This window comes from Sparus aurata, chromosome 5 (assembly GCF_900880675.1).
Source record: "Sparus aurata chromosome 5, fSpaAur1.1, whole genome shotgun sequence".
Taxonomy (NCBI): Eukaryota; Metazoa; Chordata; class Actinopteri; order Spariformes; family Sparidae; genus Sparus; species Sparus aurata.
The window spans coordinates 11680429-11703401 of NC_044191.1; the positions used below are offsets into that span (position 1 = coordinate 11680429).

General features: G+C 43.2%; 1 protein-coding gene across 11 annotated transcripts in view; it reads left to right on the forward strand.

The window, feature by feature from the left end:
• Window positions 1-22973, forward strand: part of mctp1a (multiple C2 domains, transmembrane 1a) — a 149707-nt gene that overhangs the window by 102839 nt on the left and 23895 nt on the right. For 8 of the 11 annotated variants that reach the window (XR_003984071.1, XM_030417203.1, XM_030417206.1 and 5 more), the window contains 2 exons: window positions 6114-6230; window positions 18238-18294. Coding sequence is in view for 9 of the 11 variants with exons in the window: in XM_030417203.1 (XP_030273063.1) it covers window positions 6114-6230; window positions 18238-18294 (174 nt within the window). In the remaining 2 variants the exon portion in view is untranslated. The remainder of the gene's footprint in view (window positions 1-6113; window positions 6231-18237; window positions 18295-22973) is intronic. The other 3 variants (XR_003984072.1, XM_030417204.1, XM_030417207.1) reach the window with 1 other exon arrangement.

A 22973-nucleotide genomic window follows, 5' to 3' on the forward strand; every position in this document is an offset into this window, starting at 1 on the left:
TCGCTCATCTCTTTAAGTGGGTTTTTATGGGGGGCCATCTGGCCAAGGTGGTGCGTTCATGAAGGTGTACGGCTGTGTGTGATTATGGGCATGTGTGTCTGTTCACATGTGCACGTGTATTTCTTTCCTGGCTGTCTTTTCTAGACAGATGTTGCACTTAACTTTTTCCAACGCGGCTGTAGCTGCAGAGGTGGAATTGTGGGCGATTCACCCTCTAAACTTACAAATGTGTGCACTTCTGTACCACAAGTGAGCCTGAGGGGGGCGTTTAAGTGTCTTCAAATATTTTCTGGGGGTCTCGTGAATGGAATAGTACATCAGAATGCAGTTGTCATACTGTGTCACTTCACAACATTCCCTCCATAAAACCGCTCAAATTTTTCTTCATGGTCCCTTACACTCCTTCTGCCCAATTCTGCAATGCCAGCCGCATGTGCATCGCCCATTAGTGCCAGCTGTGATTAGTGTGTATGTTGTGTGTGTTTTGTGTGCATGTGAGAGAAGGAGAGATATCGCATAGTCTCACATACAGCCTTTCTCCCTCTCTCTCCTCTCTCTCACACCCACACTGCTGTCACCCACCCATCCCGACAGTGAATCAGCCACCGTGGCAGCTTTGCCTGAGGCGTTGGCACAATGGACGGGACTGGAGTTACCTCCTGTCCTGCATGATGGGTGGTGTCTGTGAACGTGTGTGTGCCTTTGGTGTGTGTGTGTGTGTGTGTGTGTGTGTGTGTGTATGTGTGTGTGTGAGTGTGTGGGTCTTGGTGTCTCCCTGTCTCAGGGTTAAGCGTCTGCTTCCTCTCTCCACACCTGCAAGCTGAGTGTCTCTCCCTTCTATCCTTCCATCCATCCCTGTTCCTCTTTATCTCTCCCTCCCTCCTCTCCCTTTGCTTTCCCTCCCGGAGAGCTGGGGCCATTGTGGGGCTGAGCGGTGTTGGGTTCTGTTCTCCTGCTGCTGCCAGCTCTCCCCACGGCCCCTGCAAGACAAGGCTGTTATTGCCCCGGGGACCGCAGGCCTCAGCAGCTCTTCCTCCAAACAAATTTGCTGTAACTTTATCTGCAATTGGGCCCTGAATTGGGAGCAAATAGAGGCAGCTTTGTGAAGCTCGGGGAAGGGCGAGGGCAGCGAGCTGGGGGTTGTTGGGGAGGCAGGGGAAATGATACCGGGCTCTTTTATGTCAGGCAAAGTAGGACTCTTATCAGGAAGAGAGCCCAGACAAGGGAGCTACTTCTAGAGGAAACTGGAGCACCTATCACCTGCTTTGCATTTAGATAAAAATTCACCCTGCTGAAATAAAAAAAGAAGGAAAAAAAAAGACAGGTACAGAAGCAACTATTGGAGTGTATGTGTGTGTGTGTGTGTGTGTGTGTGTGTGTGTTTGCACATTCCTGGCTGGCCGTTTGATACACATACATACACACACATACAGTGCAGAGACGCCATAGCAGTCAGAGGTACACACCACTCCAGGTCTCTTTAAATTGCTCCTTTGACTCCTCTTCAAAGAACCTGTCTAACTTTTAAAAGTTTTAAAGTCGGGAGTTCGTCTTTGCCCACAGCAAGGGACAGCTTTGAAAGATATACTTTCACATTTTTACTGCTCTCCTGATTTGCAAAATGAATGATAGTTGAAATATAGTGGCATGACTAACAGAGAATACCAAGTCAGAGTTTAATCACCAGAGATTGAGACTCAACAGAGAAATGTGTAAAGCCTTTTTGTCGAGAAGTCGGGGGATACAACATCCTCACTTCTCACAGGTACCAGTGTGCAGGCGCGGCGCCGCGGCCATAAAATGACGAATGCTTTATTTTTCATATTCCATGTTATTACAAAATGACTGGCTTTGACAGATTGGGTTTAGTCATTCAGGCTGCCTTTTTTTATCAGATGAACAGCATTAATTGTGCTGTAGGTTCATGTTCTGCAAGAGTACAGCAGGGGGCAGTCTAGCACCACTGATAGATGGCTAGGTCCGGTCACAAACAGGACACAGTCTCCCTCCCTCTCGCGTTCCCTTCAACTTAACAGGACTTTCTAGTTGCTATCTGGCAACACTTAGTGCCAGCATGGAAATTGATGTAAGAGAGATAAAGGGGAACTCTGAAATCCAAACTTCAGTTTCACTCCACTGAGACAGAGCAGGGGGAAAGTTAGCCTGGTGTGTGGTTAATGTAAGCCAAAGTACTGAATATTACCCTCCCACAGTGCCGCGGCTCCGAGCCGTAAGGACGCGGGTTGTGTTTTGAAACAAATAATGCACGATAGAGCTCTCAACGTGCCACATTGAGCGCTTGAATAAATCATTTTGACTTGTCTGTTTTGTTAACATTTTTAATATATCTTCTTGTGTTCAGGGGATTTCTTGATAATAAGAGAGCACATCAAATGTTCTAACTGTAATTAAATCCAACTAAAGAGACTTGTCAAAATGATTTAGTTTACTGATTTTGTGTATTGATATTTTAGCCAAAAATATTACAAATTACACCGCCGTGGATTTTACTTTGTTCACGCCTGTGATTGTCTATTTTAATTAAACATTCCGTTTGAATTTCAGCTTGTGCTCAGATGTGAAGCGTGCCCAGTTCAAGTGTAGCCTTTACAAATACATTTGAAATGGTTTAGCAGATTTGACAGTGGGAAATATTATTTGACTTTGTTTTATGACAAGTGAGTGTTTTGTTTCCGATTCCAGCACAGACTTGTTGAAGCACAATTTTCAAAAAAGAAAGGGGAATTAAGTTTTATGACAAATATGATTTGCTGTGTGAAGGTAAACAGCTGCCGGAAGTTTGAGTCGGGAAAAAATCTAATCAAAACTTAACTAATTCAAAAACTGGATATGGAGCACTACTTTTCTTTGGTGGTCCAGACAGTAACACAGACGGTATTTAATATGTGGTAGTATGACAAGGAAAAAGAAGAGACATCTCTCATTTTTTGTTTGAGAAGTTACACTTTTATTTTCATGTTTTCAACACTAATGTAAAGATATGAGGCACATATGCTGAGGATGATATGATAATATGAATATTTTTATTCACATGAGCACACAGTGAATAATCCCATGGTATTAATCAGGAAAGCAAAAGTGGAGCATAGTGAGCTTCCCTCCGTGTGCGCGTTCAGATATTCACAGTGACTGTCGCCGACCACCAGATAATGTGTCTCTGACCACACAGAGTTATCTACATCTGGAGCCTCCTTTAGCATTTTCCCCTCTTTTTTCCTGTTCGATCCAGAATTCTTCATCGTTGTTGTTGTTGTTGGTTTTTCGTTTCCCTCCTCCTTCCTCTGGTCACTGACATCCACAGCGGGCTCCTTCGCTCTCCCTCTTCCCCAGGCGAGGAGCCTGCTATCTGGTGTAGTGAGCAGTGGGGGGTGGCTGTGATCTCCCAGTCCTGGTGGAAAGGTCCAGGCACTGCAGGGCCCCTATTACCCAGCCGGGGGGCATGGAGACGGGGCAGGGCCGGCCACTGCTGAGCCTGGGTGTCCGGTTCCTCTAGCTGCCAGTCAAAACTTCGCCCTCAGCTACTATAACCAAATGGAGGAGGAACGAAGGGGGGACGACAGGTTATACAACCTCAGGCGAATGGAGAAGAAAGCAAGATTTTTTTTTTTAAAAACATAAAAGAGGGTATTAAGGTTTCATATAAACATCAAGACAGAGAGGAGCAATTAATTTGTCTGTTGTGTGATAACTTTATCATAAGCGATTAGAGGACCAGACTCTAAATGTCTTTACAATGAATAACACGCCTGCTGTACGGTATATTTATAGCAGAGTATTTGAAAGGAGCGCCGTGTGTGTCTGAAGATGTTTGTAAGTGTGCAGTTATTTATAGCTTATACCAGAATAGGCTTAAAACAAGTGAGATCCTTTGTTTGTTTGACTTGAAGTCATGCCTCTGCACCTCTATTGCACATTGTTATCTTAGAAATGATTCCATTGTTTATCGGTGTTACAGAGATTTGTAAATCCTTATAATTTGTAGCGAGATGGATAATTTTAGGATGGTTGTATTTTGTAGAGGAAGTGTGTGTGTGTGTGTGTGTGTATGAACATGTGTTGCTGGATTTGTCTGTGCGCAGGTTTCCGTTGCTGAGCTTACAATGTCTAACATCTTTTTTATGATGTATGAAGGGAAACAGTTGTTTTTCTTATTAGTATACAAATATGAATTATTGAATAGTTTTCTTTCCAATTCTCCTACACAGCTGAATCAGAGAAAGCCTCTTTGTGTGTGAGAAAGTGAAGTTGAGCCTGAGAGAGAAAGATTTCCTTTTGGGAGATTCGGCTATGGTACCAAGGCCACTCAGGTTTTATTTGAAAAAAAAAGAGGACATTTTGCTATGAGCATTATTCAAATGCACCGGACATTTCCAATGTTTAATTTATGCCTATTTTTTTTTTTGCTTTGTGTACTCACTGTCTGTTGGTTTAAATTAACATAAAGTTGCAGCTCTATTCAAAAAGTTTGGATGTGAGCCTTTTCAAACTTTTTCTTTCATAAGGAGAAGCGGAAAAAGTTGAGGGAATGTAATTGTTTAATTGTGTTGTTAGTGTGACGAGTTGTTTGCATTGATATTCGGACGCATTGTGCGTGCGTGTGCAAGGAAAATGAAATACTGACAACGAGTGTGCATGCGCGCGTGTGTGTGTGTGTGTGGTGTGTGTACGGTTTGGTGTCTGACCGGCTCTGCAGCAGTAAGAGCAGAGCTGCAGACACACTCTTGAGGGGCTGTTGAACCTCATATTCACATTAACCTTAGACTGTAAACACAATGAAGAGCTTTATTTTCTCTCTCCTCTCGCCCTCTCACTTGCGCACACACACACACACACACACACAAAATTAAACTATTTGATTGCTGATTATTAAGCTCTCTGTCTCTCTCTCTCTTGTTGATGCCGCTCAGCCAGACAGGATAGATCATAATTGGTACACACACCAATAAATCTGCTTTATACAGTAATAGTCTCAATTCCGCCACTCTTAAAGTCCCCCATCAAAACTGATTCCTTCCAGCGAGTTATTAATTTAAAGTATTCTTTGCTCACATTTTAAATAATGGATTTTCTTGTACTTGAATTTGATAAATATGTTTTTCCAGAAAAGATTAAGCATTAGGCATGCTTTGCATTTTCAGCATTTGTTGTAATTGCCGCCGAGGTCTTATCAATCATTAAAAATCTCTCTCAACATACACGTGAAATTATTAAAACAGATGAACATTATCTCGCTGCCTTCCCGTTTCTGACAGATTTTATTCCCGGCAAGAAACTTTTTTGAAATGGCTGCCACGGGGCTGCTCTCACGGATGGCACAATGCCGCTGCATTAAAACAAGCTTCCGTCATTAGCAATTTTACTTTCCCACATATATCTTTACTCAACTGCCGAATTAATCTGTTGTCAAAGGCTAAAGAGCCCTGCCAAAGCCAGAATACAGGGTTTTAGCAAAGGTTAATTTTCAGATGGTACTTTTCTTGTTTGGTGATGAGAGGGGAGGTATAGAGGTTGTGATTTTGGCAGATGGGTGCAGAGAAGGTTAGAGATGGGGCATAGGAGTCTTTTAGGGTAGAAGAGAGGGTATTGGGACTTGGAGTGACAGGGTTAGGGAACTCGGGGTGTGGGGTGTGTGAGGTCAGATGCTGGGGTTTTGGGGTTGAGTGTGGAAGGGTCAGCTTTGACGTGCTGCGGCTGAACACGGTACACGACCTCAGCCCCTGAGATGATTGGCAAGGAGGAAAGGAGCTCTGACGGCTCCTACTCATCCTCATCGTCATCCTCTTCAGCTGCAGGCCCAGAAAGCCTCCGGGGGTCAGGGTGTCGAACCTCCGACACCAGGCCTGTATCTTTGTTGTAACCGAATCTTATTTTTACGCTTTGTTCCATGCTGGTTCTGACTCTGCATATGAATGTCTCTGAATGCGTGCCGTTTCCAATCGCACATATGGTCGGTGTGCGCTCTCAGGAGTTTCTGCCTCATGAGGGTCACTATGGGGTCTTGAATGTATACATTCTTCGCACACACTGTTCTTTTTTTTCTTTGTTACCACTTTTCTTCTGCTGACGGTTTTGTGTTTTCTCCCTCTCCACAGCTTTTTGTCATCGTTGTTTGGAACTTTGAACTCTATATGATTCCTCTGGCTTTGCTGCTGCCTTTGGCCTGGAACTATATCCTCATCGCATCGGGGAAGGATACCAGGCAAGACGTGGTGAGTCGACCTCATAGCTTCTTTTCATTTCACCGAAAAAAGCCTCTCGCGTGGCAACTCAGGCACCATTGTTTCATGATCGTTCTGCTTAATCACATTTACTGACATTACACCGCTTTGATACTCGGCTTAATACAAATGGTACATACTTGTGTTTCAAACACGATTGCTATAGATGTACAGATGAGTAAGAAAGCAACAACAAGTTGAGCGTAATACAAACTCATTCCCAATAAACCTTTTGATTAAGTTGCAGTCGTAAACGTAAAACAGATTGGGATTTAATTTAAAAAATCAGAATATATGTATTTTTTAATAATAAAAAAAGAAGAACTCCATCTGCCCCTTGAGAAGCTGCATTTTCAGTGCAATCTCACATTTCTCACTTTGCCTTCTTTGAGGCAAAGAAAAGGGAGAAATAATAGGCTGTCACCTTGAGCTACGTTACGCCACTTACCTGGTAGTATATTTATTTAATTCATTTATTTTTTATCTCTATACCAATTAAATGATGTCAAAGCAATGTCATGGAGAAACAGACATGTTTTAATCATGGCCAGGCACATTTGGAGAGCAGAGAGTGAAAACCAGAGAGAGAGCCGGACTGTGGAGTGAGCGTGAACAATGAAGTGATTAATTTTAATAAGAGCTTTTTTTTTTTTTTTTCTTCCTCCAAGACTCAGTTGGAAATAACCAGTTAACAGACCTCAGATTTTCTCGCAGACTCTCGTCATCTGTATGTGTACATTTATCTCTTCATAAGGATTCTTTGGGTTGGATTGGATTTGGAAGAGATATTCAATTCAGTCATTGTAATGAACCAAATCTCACTGCTGTGTGTCAATGAAATTTTGACACAACAATGGAATTATATATGAACAGTAAAGAACTTACAACAGATTTATTTGCTAAGTCTTCAGAGCTGGGCTTTATTATTTATAACCCTTTATTTTCATATTTGTTAGTATAAGAAGTTGACAGTAAAATCCACGTATGACTACCACTGTTAGACAGATACAAGCCATCTGTTCTTGATAATAACCTGGTTGTTTTTACAGCAGTTTGTGGTACATATTGTAATTTAGGGTATTTAAACCGGATAAAGTCAGTTAAGTCAGGAATTAAAGGTTTGCTACTGCAAGTAGAGAAAAATAAAACACTTCTTTTGTCAATGAGACAGAGTTGAATAGCTGAGGATCTTTTTTCTCCGCCTGTAGATGGCGACATTGCTTGACAAAAAAAAAATCCCACATGCCTTAAGACAAAACCCGGCGTGATGATCTGTCCCCCCACCTGCTGCTTGTATTTATCCAGACCTAATGATATTCTTTTCCCATGCACCTCCTAATTAAAATGAGGCAACAAAGGTTACATATTCTTGTAATGTGCCACTCACTTCACATACGATTAAGTACATGTAACTCCTACTTCATGCAGAATTGCTTTTCTCTGCTCCTTGAAAGGGGCCGTTGTGTCTCAAGTACCCCGGGAACTGGTTGGAACATTAAAAAAAAAACATGTTGATACTCCTGTGACAAGTGCCTCTTAATGTGGCAGTACAGTTGTGATTAGTTCCACAAAGTTGTCGTATGCTCAGAGATAAGAGGACATAGGGACGCGTATTACTGTACTTCCGTAGGATCTTTCAGTTTCATTGTTGTCTCAGTAACATTTAAACACTGTCATTTTTATTTACCTTCATACACATTTTGAACTGACTCAAACCTATCTAAGTCACTTGTACTATTTTATGCCTTTGCTACCACCTATAACCAACACTGTTTGCGTTTTCATTTTTGCCAATCTTTGTAGCTCATCTTTCACTTTGCAACTTGCCTGGATTTTTTTTTTCCTTCTGCCCACTCCAAGCTGAAGGAGTTTTTGCCCCTGAAGGTTGCTTCAATATCATCATCTTCAGAGTGTGGTTTGAAGGTGTTTGCTAGAATTTTAAGGACTTATCTACTTGAGCTCTCCGAAGCCAGGAATATTTCTTGGCCATGAGATTACTGCTGCAAAGTTTATTATTTGGCATCTCTCAATTAGATGTCTTCGCTCTCTTATATGAGCACAATCAACAATGGCTTTAAGTGACTGTATTGTGCCCTTCATGCACTTCAAGAGTCTTGATTTGCACGGATTGGAGTGTCCGTGCTGGTATTTGTGAGTGGCAGGTATGCAGAGAAGTCGGTTCGGGGCAGGTGGTGAGATAGTCGGAGGCAAATACGCAGTTGAAGAGAATGGGACAGCGGTGGAGTATACAGTTTGTAATAAATGTGCAGGTGTGTGCTTGATGCATGAATACTGAATATTGTGTGCGTGTTATGATGATGGTGCTCTGCCCTCTGATGTAGTCTGGTATGTTCTCTTTTATTCCAAGGTTATGATTTCAGGCACCTCCGAAGTGTAGAACTACAGCTCATCCACACTCATACGCAGGCATTTGCATTTACATTTGCATGTGTGAGTCACTCCAGTTGTGTTTTTGCACGGCACTACTATGTGTGTGTGGGAAAATACAGGGTGTCCACACCGAGACAGAAGTTGTCTGTGTGTCTGAGGGGGGAAATATGTGTGTGTATATTTTTCTGTCTTCGTATCCGTGAATGTGTGCAGACATTATTTGCAACCTTATATCAAAAGAAAGTGGGATTAATTGTCGACGACTAGCACCGCTAAGGCTCCTTCTCCCCTGCTGCTGCTGTGACAGCATGGCTGACACTAAGGATGGGTATTGTTACAATCTTATTGATACCAGTGTTTATACCGATACTGCTTAACGATAGCTATACTTATCGGTATGCTAATTGATTCTGCGCTCCATAATTTTGTCATAAGACATGAAAAGATGTGCAAACATTCAGAAAAGATTGGCATTAGTGAAATAATTTAACTTGTAATTACTGTAAAACATGAAATTCCTGGTTAGAGAGGAGAAATTGCCACAGATGTCAGAATTACTAAAGATAAAGATAGATTTTTAGCTATTTAAGAATTAAGTAACTGTATGTGCCAATAGTTTCACCTTTTGTCCTGGAGCTGATCAATATTTTGGTGTAACTGATACCCGGAAGTGGTATCAAATTAGTACCGGTTATCGATGCAGATCTCTAGCTGACAAAAGCAACCTTCTCTGACAATCATCGTCTCTCTTCTTACTGCCTCAGGATTTGTAAAATCTCTTTCCATTTTCTCCATTGTCAACTTTATGCCTCATCCAGTTGTCACATTACTGTCTTGTGTCAAACTTGAAAACATACAGCAAGTGTATCATGCATCAGTGTAAGCATTCATTATTTTATTAAGGCATTTGTGTTTGCAAATGCTGCACATACACACATTCTAACAAACACGCACTCAGACACAAGCATCCCCCGAGTCCTGTCCCTGTTTGTTTTCAGATCTGCAGTGGTGCAGGGGGAAAGTGGGAACAGCGAGAGCGATACAGTATCTGCGTTCTTCACTTTCTCTCCCGGTCCCCTGGATTCCTCTACCCAGCCTTTATCAAGCCGAAGTCATGGACGCCTCACAGTCTCGCGCTTGGCAGAGAACAGAAAAGAATAGCAGCGAAAACAAGGAGAAAAGGCTTTCTAATTACTTTAAACAACGCACCAAATTAAAGCATTGTGCTGAGCCGAGCAAGGGGTCAGCATCCGGAGCGCTGCGGTTTTTTTCCAGCAGTCTGGGCTGAGGGTAATGCCAAAGGAATCTGTGCTGAACTCACTGTGAAGGGTGAGCGAGAGAGAGGGAGAGAGAGAAAACACAAAAAAAAGAATACACTTGAGTACAGACTTCCTAATGAACTGAAGGGCCTTGCTTCCTTTGGTTGGGTTCAATGCGAGGACCCATCTCTGATTTTACACCGCAACCACAGTCCATAGCCCTGTCTATAGCAAACAAACAAACACAGTGTTCTCTACACGCTGTAATTCACCACTCAGGGTCACCAAGTGTTGTGTGGTTACATGCTGCTTTGCAAACAGATCCCGGATCAGCACTCCTTACCCTCGCCCCAACCTTGACCAGTACCTGCTAAGTAGTCGGTGCATCCTCAGAAACGCGATTAAAGGAGGTGATGCACTAGCAAGGTTGCCGACCTCGTCTCTTATCATGTAGCACTCTGACCTGTGAACCTTGACTCTCCAACACTGTTAGCCGACCCGTGTGTCATGCTGTAACATGCTCACTGAAGCAAACAAACAAAGAAGAGGACCTTTTTATACTTTCGAATATATGCAGAGCAGGATGCTACTCTTCCCTTGACATTCGGAGGTGATAATGTAACATCAAGGATGGCCTCTCCTGGCTTTCTGCGTTTGTTTGGAGTCTCTTATTGTGAAGGAGCACGTTAATAACATGACCCTCTCCTCTCCATCTCTATCTTGTTGAAACCTTGAAGACTTTCGCGGCTTATATTCATCCCAAGCCTGTTGCAAAGGAAGCTGCCAGTAGGCTTGGCTCGGTCAACCAGAGGACAGGCAGCTCTGCTGGAAGAGAAAAAAGGCTGCGAGGTGTGTGTGTGCGTGTGTGTGTGTGTGTGTGTGTGTGTGTGTATGTGTGTGTGTATCTTTTCCTAGCAGTCTGTCGTATTCATGTGTGTGCTCGCTACATGAGTGTGTATGATGGGCGTTGAGATTAAGGAGCAGAACACATCCCAGTAGAAATCTTTCCTTGCTGTTCTGTTGGCCCAGAAAGGCCCTTACCAGATGTTATGAAGGTGTTAATTTCAGTGCAGGCTGTTGTAGAGGGCACACGCGGAACATGGTGATGTCTCTTTCTATAACAGGATGACGGGCAATTAGGCCTCGTGACACAGGAGAACCATCCTCTTTATCCCATGCTTCAGACCATTACATAGATTCACCCACTGGATCTGGCAAACCATTACAGTAGAGAAGACCTTAATGGTATGGAGGCACGTCACACTTAAGGAGACGCCTCCAGCGGTGGGATAAAGCTCACTACTTTCTACATCCTGAGTTAGATGGCATTTTCATGAAAACAAAACTAGAGTTTGATCTCCTTAATAGAGCGGAACAACCCTTTAAAATATAATAATTGACTTAGGTTCTCTGCTAATTTTGTTTTTCTTTTTTAAATCCATGCATGTTCCACTTGCGGTAGCTTAATTTTTTTACTTTCCCGACTGTGAGGCAGTCAGCGTGACAGCAGTGTGTTGTTCATTAGCGTAAAAATAATCTCCAAGACAGTAATAATGTCTGATTTTATTGGGACATTGTATCATTTCTGGAACAAGACTTCATTGCCATTTTTATCTATTCTATTTTCTGCCTGATTTTGCGTCTATAAAAAAAAAAAAAGAAAAAAACCTGTCTGCGTCTCTAAACACACGGTGCCGTGACATCTGCCCTCATTAAGAGCCACGCACAACACGGGTACAGAGAAGTAAATATTAAGAAAGCTGGAGGGAAAAAAAGACGAAACGCTGCCTATTATACCTCAGCTCCTCCAGAAAGTCGCACCTCCACTTCCCCCCCCCCCCCCCCCCCCCCCATAAAAACCTCAACTCTGGAAAAGAAAAGGAGTACGAGAAAAAGGAGATGGAGTGGGAGCAGGAGGAGACAGAAAAAGACAGAGAGGCATTCAGAGAGACGGAGCGACGGAGAGACAGAGGCGGAGGAAAACAGCGGCGGATGGCAGGCACTCCTCAGTGCGGAGTCAGACATGGCAGTTGGTGACAGGTGACAAAATCAAAAGGTCATGTCACTTTTAACTGGGAGCGCCTGTGCCCCACTGATTTCCCCCGTGCCGCCCCGGCATCACCGCGCTCATCTCTGCTCCTCGCTGCCTCTCTCGCTGCCTCTCTCTGTCTCTGCTAAACTGGCAGATAGGATGGCAGGCTGGCAGGCAGAAAGACAGGCGACGGGCAGAGTTTGAAGCGGGACGGGAGCATCGGGAGCATCAGGAATGCCACCGCAGAATCCTCCCAGCCTCCCTTTTCATCACGTTGTCTCTCTCCTTCTCTTCCTTCCCCTCCATTTGTCGAACTCCCTTCATCACACTGAACCTTTGTAACTGTCTGTGCTCTTTGCTAACAACATCAGCGGCTCAGGGTGGCTGCCTTGGTGCTTGTTGTTGTTGTTTTGTCTATACAGTGCGCCCGCTGTAGCTGCTTGCCGTTTGCCATTTCTCTGTTTAAACCTTGAGCTTAAGCCCACAGATGTGAGTGTGTTTGTGCGCAGTAGATGCACATCAAGTGTGTACTAGCTCTGGCCCACTTTTCCACAATTGTATGAGAATGAAAAACAAGAAGACAAGACTGTATCGTCTGTCTGAGAAGGACAAACATCTTATACTGAATTGACTGTATTTACTGACTTTCTCAACAATGCCAGTGGAGCGTGTAAAGCTGTGATTTCCTCTGGATAGCTCCTGAAGCTCTGACTAAACAATCTTGCTGATTTGTCAGCAAATAAGCAATGAGAAAACGTACACTGTGTTTGCGATGCTTACATTATTATCCCGCCGCTCAGTCTATTCCGGACGCTCACAGATTTGGTGTTGCTTTCATGAATATGGAGCCGCCCCTTCTCACCCCCACCCCCAGCCTCCAGCTCCAGTAGCACCCCGGCCTCACCCCTATCCGGCCCCCTGCTGGGTGAGCCCTGGCTGGGGCAGTGCAGATGGAAGGGCCCCCCTCTGAGGGCCACGGCTCTGACAGCTTGTGAAGGGCCTGCGCGGGTCAGCCAGGCTCAGCTAGCAGCCCTTATCAGACGCGCAGCCCTCCCCCAGTCTGCAGAAACTGTGGTGTAGGCAATATGCACACGCACACACACACATACACAGACACTCATGGACAGTGCATACCAAGTAGGGCCTTGAGATCCCCCAGCCAGCCAGTCGGCCAAACCTCAGCAGCTGGAGAGGTTAAAACCCCCTCACGTATCAAAGAGGAATAGCAGCAGGAGGATGGAGGGAGGGAGGGATAGAGGAATGGGAGAAAAAAGAAGGAGAAAGTATATCTTCATGTTTGCTGGGATGTCTGCCTTGGCGTCAATTCCCCCTGCGGCTGTCATTGGGAAGGTTAGGAGGGGAGATAGTGGAACTCGGCCCGGCCAGCAAGAGAGAGAGAGAGGGTTTGAGTATCCAGGCGTTTCAGGGGAGGGGTGGAGATGATGTGGCTACCAGTTCAGGTAGTAGACTTCTGCTTTTCCTCTGTGGAGTTGTGTGCACTTGTTTCATTGACATGATCTTTTCTGTTTTACTTCAAATAAAGTAGCATCCGTCCATCCAAAGTATTATTTTTTGCTCCTGACCTGTCAGGTCAGATTCACACTCTGCTGTTTATCTCTCCTCAGTGTAGTTATACAACTATGGATAGATATCTGGTTTGTATTTCCTCATTTCTTAGACTTAATGTGTGGAATATTTGTTCACTATTTCTTAACAAGGCTCTTTTCACTCTATATGACCTACTATAGATAAGGGCTAATTTCTATAAGGTGCAACCATACTTCTAATCCTTCAGCATTTAAGTCAGAGTTAACTTTGTTGGAGTTAGGGGAGTAAGGCACTTACAACTGGACTTAAATCAGGATTGGCTAAGTTAAGGGGCTTAGGATCACCTTTTTTATCCTACTCACCATAACACTACAGAGCTATGAGACTACTCTGTAAGCAGAAATTCGTGATCCTAAGAGTGTGCTTCCTGTCTTTGAAAGGGCATGAGGGGTGCTGTTGTGCCGTTGACGGCGTGCAATAAACTCTCCGTGGAGGCTGCACGAATATTCCTTTCCGCAGTCAATAGGGTATCCAAATTTTCCACCTGAACCGAGATGGAAACTTTTTTCTGCTATCCCCCTTTTACCGTTCTTATAACTTTTTATTGCATCTCAATCAATCATCAAGCTTTGCAGCAAGGGCTCACTCACGCAGAAAAACATCAGATCCAAGAACTCTCCGGACTCTTCGTCTACCTCGCATTCCTCTATTTTGTCTGACTTTTTAAAAATTCAGTCCGGGCAGACGTTAGCGAGCGCCGTGCACCTCAGCTGGCACAGAGCAGCAGTAAATGGCAGAGGAAAGGTCTGTCTCTGCGAGGCTGAATATGAGTCAGTGCTGACATGAAGATGCAAAACATAGTTCCGCAGTGCCAGCTATGTGAAGTATCAGTTTACCAAACAGAGTAAAGCAACAGTCATGGAAGGTAGCACCAAAGAATAGTGGACATTGAAACAAAGATACTACTATACACAACCTCTGATCATTTGAATTGGTTATTGAAGGTTAAGTCAGCCACACATGATTAAAATGTACGTATGCAGAAAAGGATTTTCCACAATAAAGACCGATAGTCCAGTATATACTTTTAGTCGAATTGTGTATGTATGTCATCCCAAACAGTTCGAACGATGTCCACACAGAGCAATCTAATTTCTTTTCAAGAGAAGGGTGCATTTCATTTGGTCACCTATCAATGGCATCCTATCCCTTTTTTTGCACCTGAGGTTGCTCTAACTTACGGGGAAAGATTGAGGAAGAAATCAGCAAACTAGCTTACACTTCCATTGTTTACTATTGCTTGTAGGAGGGCTGTCACGATTATCATGGCCCCCCAAAAACTGTGTTAACAACATTTTCAAGAAATATGTCTCTATCTGTCTCGGTCTCTCTCTCATTTTATATCTAGAAATTTTGCGTTGGGGGGGTAGATGCTAGCAATCAACTCTCTAACCAAGTTGATGGTGCGTTTTGTCTCTTTTCTGGAAAATAAATAAATTTCCCTCAAAATATGAGTGTATGGAGGAGGAGAGAGAGTCTATAACCATAACTGAAAAAAAAAACAAAAAAAAAAAACACTGTCAGCTACTCCATAAATAGAGAAAAAGCAACCAGACAAACTCTTAAAGCAAAGATGCACCAGGCTGTACATCTGCGCTGGATTATTCGGACGGTATTATCATATGTTTTATTAATGCAATATTAATATTTCATTTTTAATATCATGGTTATCTTGAATATTGTGACATTGCGACGTCCCTAGTTTGTATTGCTAATTGGTTATGGAGCACTATTACTAACTTTCATCATTGATGGTGGTTGTTCAACAACGAATTCAACAACTCTGACAACCCCATTTTTCTCCATGACGTCATCAAACGCCATCTTTTGTCGTTGTCTTGACTGATGGACTCCCAGCGGCAGACATCACGTACTGTGTGTTTAATTTCAACGGCAGGCTGCTTGCCCCTGTCAGTGTGTGGCGTTGATTGGATATACAGCAAGAGTGAAAAACACCAGAGCGATGTAGCAGAGCTTCCGAGCCCAACTCAACAGAAACTTAATTCTTGCAAATCGGCTTTTTAGTCACAAGCCACCGAGGCCAAACACATGTATTCGTACTTTCACAGCCATTTGAACTCTCAATGTCATTGTACTCGCATCCATTCTTTGTGTGTACTTTTATATTATCACCATCTTTGTATGTATTTATGGGGCACGGTGTAATCTGTAAGAGTAGCCTGCATCATCTCTGTATCATTTGAATAGGCCCGAATATGTTAATCCCCACCTCAGCAGATATTGAATTGACTGGAGCAGCTCTGCAGGCAATGTGAGCTCGACGCGATTCCTGTCGACAGCAGGTCTTTGATGCTGTCTTGCTGTAATGATAGTAATTCAAACAACATGATAATGGGGGGATAAGCAGACAAATGATATCATACACCAAACAGGTCTTAGAAAGAGAGGAAGAATGAGACACATAGAGAGGGAGAGAGAGAGAGAGAGAGGTAGAGAAAGAAAGATGTTTGGAATTCATCGGCTGCACTGAGGTAATTTATATCCTCCCTCAGTGAGACAGTAGCTCCAGTGCACACATTTAGCCGTGGCAATCTTCAGGGCAGATGACATGTTCCGTGTCTTTTTATTTATTAATTTTACACTGTGTCTCATTGCAGGAAACATGACTTCTCCCTGTAACCAGCGGCGATAGAGGAGAGAAAGCAGAGCGGAGAGCACGGGGAGACAAACGACTCTATCATTCTCTCTGTCTCTCTAGGTCATGCTTCTCCAGCTAGCTCATGCTCATTCCCTTTGTTTAAAGTTTGGAGCGTGTGCCAGGCGTGCCCTGCTAAAGCCTCTGTGTGGAGGAATCCATTATGTTTGTATTTTGGCACGGGTGAAAGGATTTGGGAGGAACCATGATGACTTTATAAACAGTTATAGTTCATTTGTTTAGCGACGCCAGGAGGCTTTCATTTTACAGTATCGCGTCTGCATCTTTCGCCTCGGCTGAGCTCAAGAATTCCCTCTCTGGTGTTTGTATACTGTAGTAGTCAATGTATTCTGTATCAATGAGGAGAGTGTGAACTGCGAACAGCGAAGCTTATTTGTCTCGACGCTGATGGAGTCTCAGTGAACTGGGAATAACCAGTTGCTACAAAGTCAGACAGTTAAAACGAAGTGCCACGCATACATGCACAACACTTTGCCCTAGTGACTGTGAGCTATTGATAGAACACACACGCAACACACATGCACGCACTATTGACTCTACCCTCTCAACTCTGCTGTTCTGAACTCCTCTTTGTTTGTGTGGGAAGCTGCATTTACATAAGAGGCTTATGTCAGCCGCCACATAGTTTCCCCCCTTATTCCAATGAAAAACAAAAAGGACAAAAGCCATTGTCTTGTTAAGTAATGATTTTTGGATTTCTCCATACCGGTTTGCGCTGTTCTGGAGGTGGTTAGGGGGTTGTGGCGTTGTTGAGGCTGGGCGAAGGTTTTTTTTTCCTGTTCTGTGGGAGGGGGGGGGGGGGGTTGGGGTCGGTTACACAGCGCAACAATGAGAGCAGATGAATGCTGAGGTTGACAGCTGTAGGGCTTATGATATTGGTGTTTGTTTATGTAGATTGGGAGCAACAATATGACCTTGTGGCTTTTGATGTGTGATTGACAGAAAGGGGATGGATGAGAGATGCAGCGGTGATCTGTGGTTTCTGCCTCAGTGACATCAGACTGCACTCGTGAACTTGTGCGTGCTTTTGCGAACACGCGGCTCAAGCACTGTGTCTCCGAACAGTAATCAGATTTTGTTTCACTGAACAGAGGCCCGGGTTGCTCTTGCCATATAGCCCGAGACGTTTTGCTTACTTGCTTGCTTTCCACACACAAATAAAGGTCTGAGCTGTCTGTGATGAGCTGCATTTTCCATTCAGACATTTTTCTTCTACAGGAAGAACTTCAGCTTGCTTGAACCGTCGTTGGGTTGTACACAATCCATATGTTCCTTTGTGTTTGTGGCTCTGACTGTGCGCACACGAGTGTGTTCCTGTCATTTTTCTTTGTGTCGTACAGTATGTATCTCGGTATCTTGGGGCTTCAGAGCTACACCAGCTCCGGTTTCATCGGTCGTGGACCACTGAAGCACATAGTTGCCGTTCTTTGTGACTTGCTCTCTGTGCTGCAGGCTTTCTTCTCTCTCCTCTCACGGAGCATCATCCAGTGAGAGGATGTGAAACGATGGATAGATAGATGGATGAACGTACAGCGACGGGAGGGCTGACGGTAGAGGTGCGAGACGAGTGCAAAGGTTGGAGAGGTCAGAGGAGACGGAGCGGCATCAGAGGAGCTGCGCTGTCTCGTCCCGCTGTAATGCTATAAGATTTGAATGCTTTTGTGCAATGCGATTTGAGTGGATGAATAGACTTTAATCCTCAGCCCGTTGAATTTCAAAGCCAGAGCATTCGCTTGCGTTTCCAGAAGTGTCAACACAGTTGAACAACAGAACGTTTCTAAAATTAAATTCTAAATCTAAATCATTCCGCGGCTCGTGACATATTAGCACACACCAATCTAATAGTCGTGCTATCTGCATACTTTCCATACTCATTAGCAAACTCATGCCAGACATAAGCATATCCAATCAGCTTTAGTATGCCTCTTTGGCTGTTCTGATGATATTAACCCTGTGTTATCTAATGTTTATCTGCACTATGGCTGTTGCATAAACATTATGTTTTTCTTTCCCCTCCGTTGCAACTGTCAGCAGGCAGTGGAGGACCTGCTGGAGGACGAGGACGAGGACTATGACAAAGATGACAAGGTAATTATGTCTTATGTCTGCCCACAAACACACACTCCAAACGTACGCACACGCTTACACACACTGCCTCAGGAGGGGTTGACACTGCTTCATAAACCGGAAACACAAACAGACGAACGAAATGACTCCGTCTCCCCCTCCCGTCTCCTCCCCCCTTCGGTTATTGTCACCGCCTGAGGCACAAACACATGTACAAAGATTGTACAACCTTTTAACCTTTTGAAAAGTTTCCTCTGTAGGTATACACACGACACATTCCTCATCTTTCTTCCTTGCGGTTTGCTCTGCTTTGGTCTTTTACTGCAGTTCGGTGCACTATCCTCATTTTTCCCTTCAGATTACACTTTGTCACATCTATTTTTTACCAAAAATGTTCTGCTTCAGTCCCGCTTCCTGAGAACATGCACCCATATAAAGTGCTTAGTTAGCTATTTAGGTCCGTTCACTGCTCCTTTATGTTCCAGTAAAACAGCATCTGGGCTTGTCCAGACACTATCAGGTAACAACAGGTGGCTGCTTTACTGCCTCCGCTCGTTTACACTGGAGAAACAGCTCCTGAAACAAATGCCACTAGATCGGATACAGTGCCCTGTCAATGTTCCACCTGGGAATGGTAATTGAAATGGTCCAGCTCGTTACATCTATCCAATGTGTTGTCTGCTGTTGTTGTTTGTTTTTTTTTGGTGAGACACACTTCAAATTAAAAACGTTTTCTGTTTGATACTCCAGTCCAGACAAAATTAGAATTGCGCTTTTAAGTGAGGTCCAAATGATTTGCTGCCGTGAGCTACCTTGACTGAACAACTGGAAATGTGAAATTACTTGAGCTGACAATTGATGCCTTACAGCCACACTCCAGCAATATAAAGGTTAGTAGGCCAAGATGTGGTAAATTGCATGGTCTGTTTTGGTAATCTTTTTGGAGGAAATCTCTGGCTGTTTGCAATGCTAATTGTAAAGGCCTTTGACCAGGCAATTTGATCTCCGAAAATGATTTTGCCTGAGGACCCTCTGTATGCTGAATTTACTTATGCAACCACAACCTTGCTAAAAACCTCTTCAGTTTTTGTAGGGTCATAAGTGCAAGCGTGCAACAAAAGGGTTAAAAAAGAAAACATATTTAAAGTGCAGATGGTCAAATAGTCATCCCACCAGTAAGTCAGGCAATCAGTCAGCCAGGCAGCCAGCGGGGCGATGAGCACACAAAGATACGTGAGCATTACATCCTCTCCCACAGAGATGCAGAAGCAAAGTTTCATGGCTGTGAAGTTCCAAGGCTGAAATGTACGGGGGGCCACCGACTGAAGATATGCACCAGGCAACCTTGAACCTTTTTTTACTCCCCCTTTACGTCTGCCCTCCATCATTGCATTTCCTACCTCCTCTCAGAGAGAAAAAAAATAAATAAAAATACAGGCATTTGAAAAGCTGCAGATTATATGAAATACATTTTGGACTTTCATATTGAAATGAGGTGCAGCAGCAGCTTCTGCGGCCTCCGTCAGATTTGGTGCCAAACTGATTATTCCACATAAGAGGGCCTTGCTCTCTGTGCTCACACAGGGCTGGGATGCTGGATAGCAAAGCCGCCACAAAGGCTACAATTTACCAACTCTGGCTTCATACATTTTGATCTATTGCTCCCCGCAACTGTTAGCATTTCATTTGAGCTGTAGGGAAGTTGAAAAGGGGGCCTTTTTCTTTTTTCTTCGCCTACATGTCTCTACCCTCCCACTCTCCTTCTACGTCCCCTTTCCTGCCTTTTTTTTACTTTCATTCTGACACATTCTCTCTCTCTCTCCCCTCTCTCACTCTCTCGCCCTCTCTCTCTCTCTCTCTCTCTCCCTCTCTCCTCTTTGCTCTCCCACCAACCTGGTTAAGTGCAGAACAAATGGAGTTTCAAGGCTTAACAAATTTGTCTTTTACAATGGATATGAGGTCTTTTACATTGGATATGAAGTACAGCTTCAGATTGCATGAGTATGCATGAAGGACGGGTCAAAGGAGGCCTCTTTTATGGCACAAGCCTATAGGGGAGAGAGAAGAGAAGAGAGAAAGAGCAACAGAGCGAGAGGGAAAAAAGATTAATAAATATGCCAAGGCCTCATTTTAATTGAACTTGAAGCATATGTTGCAAGTATGTTCAATCCGTCCCAGATGTTTACTCCGGCCATGTGCACGACTCTTCCCAGTGCACCACAAGGCAGCTATTAGCTGGATAACCTTTGCTCCAGAGGCTAAATGGGGTATTACATGGCCAAAAAGTAGAGCACCTGTTTTTCATTGCATAGCGGACCCCTTGCAGGCTTTTTGCCTTGGATCACCACATGTGTTTTGACTTAACAGATTGTTGGGCAGACGTGAAAAGTGTCTTTCTTGTGAGCAAGCACTGATATTAGTCACTTAATCTCAATGAAAGTCCAGCATCTAGACTAATTGATGGGGACGGCTCAGTTGTTAAAGCCAAGCAGGCGGGCTCATGAAGGGTGAAAGAATGTTGGGCTAATTTTTTTTTCTTCTTCTCCTCCACACTGTGTGTTTGTGTGTGTGTGTGTGTGTGTGTGTGTGTGTGTGTGTGCGCCGCGCCGACCTTCAGCATGGAATGTTTCTTGATTCATATTGACTACACACACGTGTGCGCACACATACACACATACACACACACATTATATGTTAGCAGCAAATTCCCCTTGTTTTTTGCCTCTTTTTGTTTGTTTTTTTTCAATATAACTGATTTTAAACATGGTGGCAGGTTTCAGATGCACCATTTCCCATTCAAAGTACCTTAATGATCCAAGTGATGCATTATTACAATTAACCTGCCTTTTATAATTCTGCATATAAGGATGTAAATCAAGAACATTTTTATCCCGCAAGTAAGGTTTTCATGGATATGAATCCAATAGAACCACCCTGGCTTAATGCAAAACCCTTGTCAGTGATAGTCTTGCATGCAATAGATTTTAATTTATTTAATGATGGTGAATGCTGGTTTACATAATTAGAAATATTGAACTCAGGTTAAATTGAAATTGTTGTCAAATTAACATTTTTTCTAATTTCGTCTTTAGCCTTGAAGGTGTTCAAAAAAAGTATTTTACTGGAATATTAACAGAGATGTAGTCATCAATGGAAAAGATTTTCTCCCTGAGAAATAAATGACTGTTTTTAGTGTCAGTCAGGTCATTCATGTGATTGCGTGAATGCATTGTTGCTCTTGTCATGTTCAAAGGCTACAATGCAGCACTTTACTTGCACAGACTAAAGTGAATTATGATTTAGCGATTGTCCATGGCATTCAAGAGTTTGGCCTGAGTCATGATTAGTACCTGCACACTGAGCACATAAAGGCACAGTACAGCACAATGTAAAGGGAGCACCTCTCTGACACGTAATGTGATCTTAACCAGCTAGCATTAGATGGTGTTTCTAGACTCAGTTACTAGTGGTGGAAAGTAGATTTACTCAAGTACTGAAGGTACTTTACTCAAGTGTCTCTAGTTTCTGCTACTTCATACTTGTGCTTCTTTACTTTCTCTTTGACACAAATATTGTACTTTTTTACTGCGCTAAACTTATTTGACAACATCGGTCACTAGTAACTTAATATTATTATCAAGAACGCTTTAGTGGTCACCAGTAGGAAATTCACAAGCAACCCAGCAGCATATTAAATAATTTATGAGTTAATTATAGTAATATTAGCTCCACTTCCACTAGATTCAACAAGGAATGAAACAGAGAATATAATGTTATGATATAATTGTTATTATTCTTAAATGGACTATTCTACAGACAGGGCCATTTTACTTTCTGTACTTTAAATATATTTTGATCTAATACTATTGTGCTTTCACCATTTTCAGTGTAAGACTTTTACACTGTTGTATTACCACTTTCAAACATACATGTAAAATACTTGTACAGGTGTAGAGGGTGCTCAGTGTGAGAACAGTGTACTCTCTCCTTTGTGTGTGTGTGTGTGTGTGTGTGTGTGTGTGTGTGTGTGTGTGTGTGTGTGTGTGTTTGTGTGTGCGTGCCAGATAATTCCGTGGCCAATCTTGCCTTGTGCTAGACATTATGATCAAAAGAATCGGAATCCAATAAAACGTAATTCTCTTTTTGTATTCTAATCTCAAAAGGCTGTGAGGGACTTCTTTCGTGTTTTAAAATCCTTACAGTTTTCTCCCACAGACGATGCCGCCTGACCTGATTTTAGTTCTGTATCTTGTCACCTTTTTCACTAAACTGTAGTCTGCAGGTCAAATTATTATGTTAGCGATTTGACATTGTGTCATGTCAGGTAAAGCACATGTGTAATGAATAACATTAACAGTGACTCCATTCAATCAAAGTTGCCCAGTAAGCCGTGCCACTGAACTGGTGATAAGTGAATAGTGGCAATTTTTGATATTGCACTCGGGATTTTATTGCTGTGACGTCAAACGGACAAGTATACACCAAGTATCTGCTGTGGGACTTCTCACCTCAACAATCCCTGCAAGACAAAGCAACTGCATTATTTTTTCTCCATTTAATTCATCCACTTATTTAAAAAAAAAAATTTGTCCCTTACTATCTTTATGGGCCTTTTTCAGTACGGGCCTTGGACGGTGTTAGATAGCAGAAACATGCTACTCATTCCCTTTATTTACAGGCTAGTGGCTGCAGGTGCTTCA